This window comes from Urtica dioica, chromosome 7, assembly GCF_054948205.1.
Source record: "Urtica dioica subsp. dioica isolate 48M chromosome 7, U.dioica_male_clone48M_v1_H2, whole genome shotgun sequence".
In the NCBI taxonomy this organism is placed as follows: domain Eukaryota; kingdom Viridiplantae; phylum Streptophyta; class Magnoliopsida; order Rosales; family Urticaceae; genus Urtica; species Urtica dioica.
Genome location: NC_142762.1, coordinates 14,513,536 through 14,526,613, shown reverse-complemented (window position 1 = coordinate 14,526,613; position 13,078 = coordinate 14,513,536). Strand labels below are relative to the sequence as shown.

Here is a 13,078-nt window from a genome sequence, read left to right as displayed (position 1 = left end):
CTCGACTGGGCGAGGTCGACCTCCAGGCCGGCTCGACCCCCAGGCGAGCTCGACCTCCAGGCGAGCTCGACCTCCAGGCGAAACGGCACGGTCCGCGGGCTTCTCACGGTGATTCTCGCCAACGGTCGCACCTCCTCATTTAGTAGTTAATTTTGGTTACTGTTCGAACCAACGGTCACGTCGCTTCGAAACGAACAATCGTTTGGCCAACGGTCGTGTCGTTTGCAACTATAACCGTAGTTCGACCGAAACAGTGCGTCTGTTCGTCGAACCTCTTCGTGAACGGGTACGATTGCTTATATAATCCGACTTCGGATTCAGTAATCTAATACAGGTTTTCGAACTAGCTTTCTCTCTTCCCGAAACACTTATCCAGAAACATCGTTCTTGCTTATTTTCGGATTTTCACTCTGTCTTGGTGCAGTCCGAATTAGGCTTGTCGTATCCTGCGGTATTCTTGTACAGAAACCTTAAGACATTTTGGGGTACTCGAAATACTATAAGGAAAGCGTTCCTATGCGTGATTCAAGCCTCGACGTCTTCAATTTCGAAGAATTATCCAACAATCTTATAGAATCTTGTGCTATGGCTACCGAGACGTCTGTTTCGAGTCTGAAAGTGATGAGCCAGGACTTCGTCAAGTTGGACCGCTTCAACGGCACCAATTTCACCCGCTGGCAGGACAAGATGCGTTTCTTCTTCACCGCCATGAAGATCTTCTACGTGCTCGACCCGACGTTGGAGTCCATCCCGGAGCCGACGGACAATGATGATGAAGAACTCAAGGCGGACCGGAAGAAGCGTCAAGAGGACGAGCTGCTGTGCCGGGGACACATTCTGAACACATTGTCGGACCGACTCTACGATCTCTACACCGACAATCCATCGGCGGTCGAGATATGGAAGGCTCTCGAGTACAAGTTCAAGGCGGAAGAAGAAGGTACCAAAAAGTTTCTTGTCTCGAGTTACTTTGATTTCAAGATGTTTGATGACAAGCCTATACTTGCTCAAGTTCATGAATTGCAAGTTATTGTCAACAAATTGAGGACTGTAAAGATAGATGTTCCAGAGACTTTCCAAGTTGGTGCGATTATTGCGAAGTTGCCCAATTCGTGGAAAGGCTATCGGAAGAAACTTTTTCACAACACCGAGGACTTCTCTTTGGAGCAAATCCAGAAATATCTTCGAATCGAGGAGGAATCGAGGATGAGAGAGAAGACGACGGATGCCGGTACTTCCAAGGCCAATGCGGTGAGCGCTAAAGGCAAAAGGAAGAGGAATGATAAGGAAGGTTTTTCGGGTTCTAAAAAGGACTCGAAGAAATTCAAGCATTCCGGCAAATCCACGTCCGGTAACAAGCCCGTGTCCAAGGGGTCCAAAGGAGGCTGCTATGTGTGTGGCAAACCCGGTCACTATGCTCGAGATTGTCGACACCGCAAGACGGAAGAGAAAGAGGTCGACGCCACTATGACCGATACTAACATAGTCGCTACGTTGAGCGAACTCATGGCGGTCAACGGCAAGGTTCAAGGGTGGTGGTACGACACTTGTGCTACCGTCCACGTCACCTATGATAGGGCTGCCTTCAAAACCTATTCTGAAGTCAACGATGGACAAGCAGTTCAGATGGGAAACGAGCATCGCTCTCAAGTTGTCGGCATCGGAAACGTGGATCTCAACTTCACCTCCGGGAAGACGATCAGTTTGACCAATGTTCTACATGTTCCGGATATGTGTAGGAACCTAGTTAGTGGCGATCTCCTAGGCAAACCGGGGATCAAATCTGTGTATGAGTCGGGCAACCTTATCTTGACCCGTAATGGTGTATTTGTTGGCAAAGGCTATTCCAGTGAAGGGATGGTCAAACTTTGTATTTTTGACAATGTTATTAATGAAATTTCTCCTTCTGCTTATATGGTTGATTCCGTTTCTTTATGGCATAGTAGATTAGCACATATTGGTTTTAGCACTATGAAAAGATTAATTAAATGTGGTTTAATTTCGTGGAAATCTGATAAATTAGATAAATGTGAAATATGTGCGAAATCTAAAATGATAAAGAAACCGTTTTATAGTGTAGAGAGAAATTCTAAGTTGTTAGATCTTATACACTCTGATATATGTGAATTTAATGGCATGTTAACCCGTGGGGGAAATAGGTATTTTATTACCTTTATTGATGATTGCTCTAGATTTACATATGTGTATTTATTAAAACATAAAGATGATGCTTTTAATGCTTTTAAGGTGTATAAGGCTGAAGTAGAAAATCAATTAGGAGTTAATATTAAAGTCCTTAGAAGTGATAGGGGCGGTGAATATTTTCCTAGTGATTTTAATGCATTTTGTGAAGAAAATGGTATTGTTCATGAATGTTCCGCACCTAGAACACCACAACAAAACGGTTTAGCCGAACGTAAAAATAGGACACTTCAAGAGATGATAAATGCCATGTTAATGCATTCTGAATTACATTTTAGTTTGTGGGGTGAAGCTTTACTTTCCGCATGTCATATTTTAAACCGTATTCCTATAAAGAAAACCCAAACATCTCCGTACGAGGTATGGAAAGGGCGAAAGCCTAATATTGGGTATTTCAAAGTGTGGGGGTGTCTAGCCTACTACAAAAACATGGATCCTAAAAGGACCAAGTTGGGTCCTCGAGGGATACGAAGTGTTTTTGTTGGCTATGCTATGAATAGCAAGGCATATAGACTTCTAAACTTAGAGTCTAATGTCATAGTAGAATCCCGAGATGTGGAATTCTTTGAGAATCTTAACTCGAAAGAAAAAGAATCTCAAAATTCCACTAATGAAGAACCTCGAGAGGAAAGTTCTTCTAGGGTAGTTGTAGAATAACCCGAACTTTGGAGAAGCAAAAGAGTCCGTAAGACTAAGGATTTAGATTCTCGCCTCATTTCTTTTTACCTAGTAGAAGGAAATAGAGAGAGTTTTGCTCGAAAGATTCCTATTATTCTTCTTATTGAAGATGATCCTAAGACTTATAATGAAGCTATGGCTTCTCGAGACTTCGCCTTTTGGAAGGATGCTATCCAAGATGAAATGGATTCTATTATGTCAAACCATACTTGGGAGATTGTCGACCTACCCAAAGGGTCGAGACCTATTGGGTGTAAGTGGGTGTTCCGAAAGAAGTACCATAGTGATGGTACTCTTAACACTTACAAGGCTAGATTAGTATCCAAAGGATTTCGACAACGGGAAGGAATTGATTACTTTGACACATATGCACCGGTAGCGAGGACAACAACAATTAGAGTGTTGTTTGCCTTGGCTTCTTTGTATAACCTCAATGTTCATCAAATGGATGTCAAGACGGCATTCTTAAATGGAGATCTCGATGAGGAGATTTACATGGAGCAGCCGGAAGGTTATGTGCTTCCGGGTAATGAACAAAAGGTTTGCAAACTTGTTAAATCATTATATGGATTAAAACAAGCACCCAAACAATGGCATCAAAAGTTTGACTCAGTCATACTTTCGAATGGATTTGTTCCTAACATTTGTGACAAGTGTTTGTACTCAAAGGTGCGTGGTAACCTTGTGATCTTCCTATGTCTCTATGTTGATGATATGTTGATCATTAGCAATGAGATGAAAGGAATATTAGAAACAAAGAGGTTTCTATCTTCTACTTTCAAAATGAAAGATCTTGGACAAGTTGATACTATTTTGGGTATCAAGGTTCGTAGAACCAGTGGGGGTTATGAACTCAGTCAATCACACTATGTTGAAAAAGTGCTTGATAAGTTCAAACATTTAAATTTCAAAGAAGTGAACACCCCATTTGATCCAAGTGTAAAACTTGAAAAGAATGATGGAAGGGCTGTGGCTCAATTGGAATATGCTAGTGCGGTTGGTTGTCTTATGTACTTGATGCAATGTACTCGACCAGACATAACATTCGCCGTTAGTAAAATGAGTAGATTTACTAGCAATCCAAGTGCCGAGCATTGGAAGGCCATTGGGAGAATTTTTGGATTTCTTTTGAAAACCAAAAATCTTGGACTTCAATACGGTCAGTTTCCTGCCGTACTAGAAGGATATACTGACGCAAGTTGGATATCGAGTGTCGGAGATAACAAATCTACGACGGGATGGGTGTTTACACTTGCCGGTGGGGCAGTTTCTTGGAAATCAAAGAAACAAACTTGTATCACTCATTCGACCATGGAATCAGAGTTCGTGGCTCTTGCTTCCGCAGGTCAAGAGGCTGAATGGTTGAGGGATCTTCTTTTAGAAGTTCCATTGGCTAAAGACAATATATCAACCGTGTCGATACATTGTGATAGTCAATCAACTTTAGCTAGAGCATACAGTGAAGTGTATAATGGAAAGTCTAGACATATTAGTCTTAGACATGACTATGTGAGGAAATTGATCAAAGATGGAATAATTACGCTCACATATGTGAGATCAAGCTTTAATATTGCTGATCCGTTCACTAAACCTCTTGCAAGAGATTTGGTGAAATCGACCTCGAGAGGTATGGGTCTTAAACTCCTTGAGTAGTGATCTTACAATGATGGCAACCCAACCTAAGGTTAGGAAATGACTAACAATAGGTTCAATGGGTACGAACAAGTCATTGAATTGGATATTCATAACATTATATAATAATGTTGACTGTTACAATCGGGAGGTTGAGTTTCTTAACTCTTAATGAAGTTCAGTCTTGAGGACAAGTATCTATACGTAACAGAGATACTGTAAGAACTTCACCTACGTGAATTTCGGGATGGTGCCGTCCCAAAGTGAGAGTTGGAGTTTCTCTCATGAAAAATTCACGAGACAGGATGAGCACATGGCCATTAACGGTGCTAAGCGTGTGATATAGGCAAAGAACACTAAAGGGTGTGTGTTGAGTAACACCGATTTTATCACAAGGAAAATAGGTTCAAAGCCTAGCTACCTAATTTCCGATAAAGTCTTGTGTTGCTTATACTAAGGATAAGTTCAAATCGAAAGATACTTATCTGTACTAACACTCTTTGTTTCTTTTCTGGATTCTATTTTGACTTTTCTGAACAAGTGGGGGATTGTTGGAAATTGAGTAACATTAAATAGGTGTTTTAATTAGCTCAATTTAATTTGTTCACTAAAAGACAAAATAGTGTGTTGTTGATTGAGAAAGTAAGTTTGTGTGTGGGAAAGAGTCCCACATGGAACAAATACTAAGGTGAATGAGAAAGTGACGATCTGGATTGGACAAGTGACGAGGTCGACTGGACAAAGTGACGAAGTCATTCCAGCTCGACTGGGCGAGGTCGACTGGACGAAGTGACGAAGTCATTCCAGCTCGACTGGGCGAGGTCGACCTCCAGGCAGGCTCGACCCCCAGGCGAGCTCGACCTCCAGGCGAAACGGCACGGTCCGCGGGCTTCTCGTGGTGATTCTCGCCAACGGTCGCACCTCCTCATTTAGTAGTTAATTTTGGTTACTGTTCGAACCAACGGTCACGTCGCTTCAAAACAAACAATCGTTTGGCCAACGGTCGTGTCGTTTGCAACTATAACCGTAGTTCGACCGAAACAGTGCGTCTGTTCGTCGAACCTCTTCGTGAACGGGTACGATTGCTTATATAATCCGACTTCGGATTCAGTAATCTAATACAGGTTTTCGAACTAACTTTCTCTCTTCCCGAAACACTTATCCAGAAACATCGTTCTTGCTTATTTTTGGATTTTCACTCTGTCTTGGTGCATTCCGAATTAGGCTTGTCGTATCCTGCGATATTCTTGTACAGAAACCTTAAGACACTTTGGGGTACTCGAAATACTATAAGGAAAGCGTTCCTATGCGTGATTCAAGCCTCGACGTCTTCAATTTCGAAGAATTATCCAACATTCATTGCATAACTTGTTTCTATTCTTCATGTCCCGCTAATCCCACAAGCTTGTTTCAAGTCGACTTCCACCACGTCAAGATCTATATTGAGGAGTCACGTATGTTTTGTACGAGCCCTTTAGAAATAGAACTAATCCTTCCAAAGTAAGTTGCTACTATGTTTTAAAAACCAAGAGTTGTTGGAAGGGACGAATCGATATCTCCATGTGGTACAACATTTTAATTTATTACCACTTCTAAGAAACATCGGTCGATGGTTAACCACGATTAGTTTTAACCGTGATAGAACGCTTAACATTAATCACTTTCATTTCTTTTGCGGTTAATTGTCTATTTGTATTAAATTATTGAGGTATCTAAATTTTATTACATGTTCAATGTACATTAAATATTAATTTTAAGGAGTATTTACATGAATGCTCCTTGAACTCTTCCACGTGTAATCCGATGCCCCTTGTACTTGAAAACCATACATAACAAACCTTAACAACCTACATTGTATCAATTGTATTCCTTCCATAAAAAATCTGATTACGGTGTTAAAAAATTAAGGGTAAAAGAGTATTTTTTTTATTAATTTATTTTTTGTATTATTATGTTTAAAAACTGAAAACTTAAAATCTCTCTCTCTCTCTCTCTCTCTCTCTCTCTCTCTATGTTTGTAGCCTTCGGGCTGGAACAACTTGCGAGCTCGCCCGACAGCCCCTCTGCATTGCACAGAACTCTGTGTCGTAGCTCCGTATCACCGTCGAAGTCGTCACCTTGGAATCAGCCAGCCTTGCCTCTTCTCTACCATCGTGTCGCAGCCAGCCCATCAGCCTCGCCTCTTCTCTGCCTTCGCGTCATAGCCATCCTCGCCTCTTCTCTGTCCTCACTTCGCACCTCGTCTCTGCCTTCGAGTCGTAGCCAGCCCCGTAGGGAGTCCCGAAGCCTCGCGTAACGCCTTCGACCTCATCATCTCCAGAGCACACGAGTCTTCAAATCTTCATACACAAATATTTTTTCTTCCAAAAAGCCTGATGAACGGTGAAAGAAAAGAGATTCAAATCGCAGCGGAGGTCGTCGCTGAGCTAGCTGAGGTAGGAAGAGGTAATCAACGATTATGAGCGGTGGTGGGCAATCGTTAAAACAATTGAAAAAGCCAAAATTGAATCCTAAGTTGAAAAGCCCCAATTTAATATTTCAAACCACAAACCCAATTACGGTGATATTTCAAACGAGAGAGAGAGAGAGAGAGAGAGAGAGAGAGAGAGAGAGAGAGAGAGAGAGAGAGAGAGATTTTTAGTTTTCAGTTTTTAAACATAATAATACAAAAAATAAATTAATAAATAAAAGAAAATAAAAATACTATTTTACCCTTAATTTTTTTAACACCGTAATCAGATTTTTGACGGAAGGACTACAATTGATACAATGTAGGTTTTTAAGGTTTGTTATGTACGGTTTTCAAGTACAAGGGGCATCGGATTACACGTGCAGGAGTTCAAGGGGCATTCATGTAAGTACTCCTAATTTTGATAATCCTTATTGAATTTAACCGTGCATATAACCATGTCATAGTTGGTGAAATTTAACTGTACATATGATTTTAAGGGGAAACATGATTAAATTTAAGTGATTATATGATGTTGTAGTTCTGAATCTATCACTGGGGATATTGAGACTCCATATTGATAACTCGTTAATGTGACACTCTACCGTGGAGTCTTGTATGTTTTGTATGAGCCATCGAGAAATAGAATTAATATTTCCAGAAGTACATAAAGCCGAGAAACACTACTATATTCTTGCCCTATGAAGGATAGATGTGAATGCGAAAGATACAATCTAGAAAACTCTTACTATATATATATAATTTAATCAGTAGCATATATATATATATATATATATATATATATATATATATATATATATACATCAAATATTTTTTTTATTTAATCATAGGTTATTGTATACAGTATACTGATTATGTATATAACATACTAATAATGTGATTATTGCATTTTGTTATCGTCGGAGAGGAGCGTCAGAATTACGACGACGAAGCGATATTTTATACAATATAGTGATAATGTGATTATTTTTTGTTGATAGCGTCGAAGAGGAGCGTCGGAGCCTCAACGAAAGTGGAGATATTGTATACAATATACATAATGTGATAATTGTATGCTCTTAGCGTCGGAGAGGAGCGTCGAAGCCACGATGACGGCAGAGACGGCCTCCCACTAGTACAATTGATAGCATCAAGTGCGACAAAAGTCGCACCCGAAAGCACCAATGTCGCACCTGATGATTTTAGGTGCGACATTTTAGGTGCGACTTCTCGCACCAAACGTCGCACCTAAATATCCTCCAAAATAAGATATTAAAGCGGGAATTATAGTATCAGATGCGACTAGTCGCATCTGATACCTTCGCGGGAAAAGTATCAGATGCGACTAGTCGCATCTGATAGTAATTCCCCGCTTAATAATTTGGCGGATTACAGTACAATCCGATGCGACTAGTCGCATCTGATACTTTTCCCGCGAAGGTATCAGATGCGACTAGTCGCATCTGATTGTCTGTAGTTTTAGCCTATTAATTATTTAAAAATTATAATTTAAAAAATTATTTAAAAATTAATTAAATAATTTTTTTGTTAAATTAAATAAATAATTCCATGGGCGTTAGAACTCCGGCGTGGTCGCGCGGAGCTCAGCACATTTTTGCATCTCATACGTCTTGTTGCATACTAAAGGCGTTGAATAAGGGCATTTTGATAAAAAAAAAATAAAAATAAAAAAAAGGTAAAAAATTTTCATTTTTGTAAGGTTTTAAAAAAATCCATTGTTTTTGTAAAGTAGCAACTAAAATCCGTTAAAAAAAAAAAGAGAAAATAAAAATACGTACTTGAGAAAAAAAGAAAACAAATTCTAGAATGTTATGGTAACATTCACATTCTTGAAATAGAATACAAAAAAAAAAAAAAAAAAACCAACAAGAGAAAACAAATACTGGATTAATTACAAAATAAATGTGAGTTAGATAGAGAAAGATAATAATTGCCTTACACACCACCAACACACCACTAGTATCACCAACACACGTGCACATTCTAAGAAACCAACTCCCTATTCTTTTGTGACAAACTCTACTACACACAAACATTCGCGTATGTTTTTTTTTTTTTAGTAAATGGCGGCAAAAGTCCCTAAAGTTTCCAGAAACAGCTAAGTTGGTCCCTATTCTTTTTTTTTTACGGCGAAAGTCCTTCATGTTTATTTTTAGTCATGCCGTTGATCCCCAACCCCATTTTAGCGTCAATTATTGACGAAGTTACAACAAAAACGTTAGTATTAACTGACTGTGGGTTTTAAGGCACAATTTAAACAAATAAAATTAAATAAAATTAAATAAAATTAAATAAAACAGAATAAAAACAAATCAAAACAAACCCAAATGAAAGAGTTTTAAAAATAAAACCGCCATTTAACATTACACACTGAAAATGGAAGAACCTCAAATCGAAGAACCCCAAATCGAAGAAGGAAATGGTGAAGAGTTTGACTTCGCAGAGGAGGCATATGTTGGCCAGGAAGAGAATGACGAAGATCGACATCCAAGGCACCCTCAGCAATGGTGGTCGTCGGTGAATCAGGCATGTGAAGAAGGTGAGGGTGGTCCAGGCGAAGACTCTGAAGGCATTAGGTCAGAGAGCGAGCTTGAGAGCCTCAACGACGAAGACGATGAGCAGCCGTCGAGGAGGTCGTTCAACCCGCGAGCAAACTTAGCAGAGTTCAAGTTCAAATTGGGTATGCTTTTCCCATCTGTTGAGTCTCTGAGATGCACGTTAAGAGAGGTTTTCATTAAACAACATAGGTCATTCAAGTATGTGCATAATGATCAAACCATAGTACGAGCTAGGTGCACAGGACAAGGCTGTAATTGGACGTTATATGCTAAAGTTCAGAATTCTGATAATAGGACTATGAGAATCAACACTCTTTCAGACAATCATGAGTGTGGACTAGTGTTTGATAATATATTAGTCACCAGTAAGTGGTTGTCTGTTGAGTTCCTTGAGCACTTTAGGCTCAACCCTAACATGGACTATAAGAACTTCAAAGAGCTAGCTGCTGCAGCTCATTACACCAATGTCTCGTATCCAGTGTTTACTAGAGCCAGGAAGAATGCCAGAGATGCCCTAGAAGGTTCTGTTAGAGACCAGTATGCCATTTTGGAAGATTATTGCAAGCAAATTCTTGCAACTAATCCAGGTTCAACAGCTATACTGAAAACAGACTTAGTTGATGACAAAAGACTGTTTCAAAGAGTGTACATTTGTTTGAATGCTTGCAAGGAGGGGTTTAATAGAGGTTGCAGACCCTTATTTGGATTTGATGGATGCTTTCTCAAAGGATGTTGCAAGGGCATGTTACTTGCTGCCGTGGGTATTGATGCTAACAACTCATGCTTCCCAGTTGCTTATGCTGTGGTAGAGAAGGAAAATACAGACACATGGATGTGGTTCATGCTGCTTCTCAGTGAGGATCTTGGCATACAAAACTCAACTGGATTTACTGTGATTAGTGATAGGCAGAAGGGTTTGGAGAGGGCTATTTCAGAGGTGTTTCCTGGTGCAGAAGTTAGATTCTGTGTTAGGCATTTACATGCCAACTTTAAGAAGGAACACAAGGGGTTATTACTCAAGCAACTGATGTGGAACTGTGCTAGAGCTTCAACAGAAGAGGAATTCAAGCTCAAAATGGCTGAGCTAAAAGATGAGAATGAGAAGGCCTTTGAGTGGCTTAGTCAGAAAAACCCTAAGGAGTGGAGTAGGTCTCAATTCAAAACACTTGTCAAAAGTGACATGTTGTTGAACAATCTGAGTGAGAGCTTCAACAATGCAATACTCATGGCCAGAGACAAACCTATAGTCACTTTGATAGAGAAGATTAGGTTTTGGCTAATGTGCCGGTTCGCAAAAAAAAGAGATGCAGCTCAGAAATGGAAAACACCGGTTGGTCCTAGGATCATGGAGATAATTGAGAAGCATAAGACTGTATCAAGATACTGTCAGTCCACACTTGCTGGAAATTCCAAATTCCAGGTACTTTTGATACATTGTTTTCAATACATGAAAAATACATTGTTTTTCAAGTGATTAAGAATACATTGTTTTTCAAGTGCTTAAGAATACATTGTTTTTCAATTGCCAGGTTAACTTTCAAGGCTCACAGTCTTTTGTTGTTGACTTGAGGCTTAAGGTTTGCACTTGTAGGGTGTTTCAACTGTCTGGCATACCATGTCCACATGCCTTGACATGTATATGGGCATCTGGTCAAGCCAGCAAAGAAGATGGGCAGACCTAAGACTCAAAACCCTGCACCAGAGACAATCAAGAGAAGGGCGAGAAGACAGAAGCAAACTGCTCAGTCACAAGTTTAGATTTTATATGTTGTTTTGGTGTGCATACCTGTTTTGTTGGAATACTGCTGAAAACAAATTATGTAGTTGTAGTATGTTGTTTTGGAATCTGTTTATTATGATGTACTATTTCACTGAAATTGCAGTGCCAATTTGAGTGCCAATTCAGTTCAACTTTTGTGTCAATATCAAGTACAATTCAGTACCATTGCAGTGCCATTTGCAGTGCCAATTGCGGTGCCAATGTGTGTGCCAATTCAATTCAATATCAGTTACAATTCAGTGCCAATTTGCAGTGTCAATTTGAGTGCCATTTCAGTACCTATTACCATTTCAGTACCAATTCAGTACCTACTCATTACAATTTTAAAACAGATACCAATTCATAACATTCAGACTTGCCATTCAAACCAGAGTTGCCATTCAAACCAAATACCAATTCCTTACAATTTTAGCTTGCCATTCATAACATTCAAACCAGATACCAATTCGTTACAAGTTTAGCTTGCCATTCATAACATTCAAACCAGATACACTTTTACAACTCAATTCAGTTACAACTTACACTACCACTCATCGACCACAGCTGTATACTATCACTACAAACATCATTACAAACACTCCAATATTTATGTACAACATCTTATTCACAGGTTCTTTTACCACAACTTGAACTCTGCTACAACATTCTTTGCTACAAACACTTGATGCTTCTGCTTGTTCTTTGTAGTGGCGATTCTCCAACTCCAAGCGGTTAATTGTTCTCAGTAGCCCAGGAATGACTTGTTTTGACCTCTCACAAATGTCTGGGTCAACCCACCTAAAACTTGTGCATCCACCATCTGCCTACATCACTCAGACCTAGTTTAATACCGAAATTAAACTACCAAACAAAAAACTAGGGTTTGAATCCGATAACTTACCTTTTTCTTGTAACAACCAAGGAATCTTCTACCTGGGTTTGAATCCGTCCACGACGACCTTTGCACCACCGCGACCCCACACGAGCAACGTCCATTAACTATCCGACCATGAGATACCGAGTTTTGACTCCCAGTGATTCCTCGCCTCGACGTGCGCTGTGAGTGGCTATATACCGACAACGCTGAACCTTCATCACCCATTTGAGTTCGTGCTGAACTGATTACCACGATACAGATGGAATTTAGTCTAGGGTTTTCAATTTTGGATTTGGGGAAATGTTTATCGATGGCCTTTCATTTGGGTTTGTTTTGATTTGTATTCTGTTTTATTTCATTTTATTTAATTTTATTTCATTTTATTTGTTTAAATTGTGCCTTAAAACCCACAGTCAGTTAATACTAACGTTTTTGTTGTAACATCGTCAAAAATTGACGCTAAAATGGGGTTGGGGATCAACGGCATGACTAAAACTAAACATGAAGGACTTTCGCCGTAAAAAAAAAAAGAATAGGGACCAACTTAGCTGTTTCTGGAAACTTTAGGGACTTTTGCCGCCATTTACTCTTTTTTTTTTCTTTTCTTTTTTTACCTGACAAAGTAGTCTAGATTAAAAAAAAAAATTAACCAACAATTCCTCCCTAATCTAGACTTGGATACTCTCATTTAAATTCATTTGTGGATATTCTTCTTGCACATAGATTACATAGGCGCCGGTTCCTCGTCTGCATCCCAAATGAGGTTGGCCTCCTCCTTTCGATCACGGCAGGATTCTTGGCACTGATGTGTAGTATTAGACTATTAAGGCAGTGAAGTGGCTAAGCCACTTGTATTTATCAGTTAGGGAATTAGTATTCTGTTAGAGTTAGTTACACATGTC

The 13,078-nt window shown here is 39.6% G+C and overlaps 1 protein-coding gene across 1 annotated transcript; it reads left to right on the top strand.

Moving 5' to 3' along the window:
- The first annotated feature begins 9,358 nt into the window (after nucleotides 1-9,358).
- LOC149390268 (uncharacterized) lies at nucleotides 9,359-12,035 on the top strand. The gene is made up of 4 exons (XM_089619730.1): nucleotides 9,359-10,960; nucleotides 11,070-11,117; nucleotides 11,424-11,522; nucleotides 11,931-12,035. Exons 1-4 carry the CDS (start codon nucleotides 9,359-9,361, stop codon nucleotides 12,033-12,035), a joined length of 1,854 nt encoding a protein of 617 aa, XP_089475856.1.
- The last annotated feature ends 1,043 nt before the right edge of the window (nucleotides 12,036-13,078 follow it).

What these genes read in the sequence shown, in the direction of transcription:
- LOC149390268 (XM_089619730.1), top strand. Translation starts at nt 9,359, where the DNA reads ATGGAAGAACCTCAAATCGAAGAACCCCAAATCGAAGAAGGAAATGGT. An exon ending in CTGGAAATTCCAAATTCCAG is followed by an intron (nt 10,961 to 11,069) that starts GTACTTTTGATA and finishes TTCAATTGCCAG; the next exon opens with GTTAACTTTCAAGGCTCACA. An exon ending in TTGTTGACTTGAGGCTTAAG is followed by an intron (nt 11,118 to 11,423) that starts GTTTGCACTTGT and finishes CTGAAATTGCAG; the next exon opens with TGCCAATTTGAGTGCCAATT.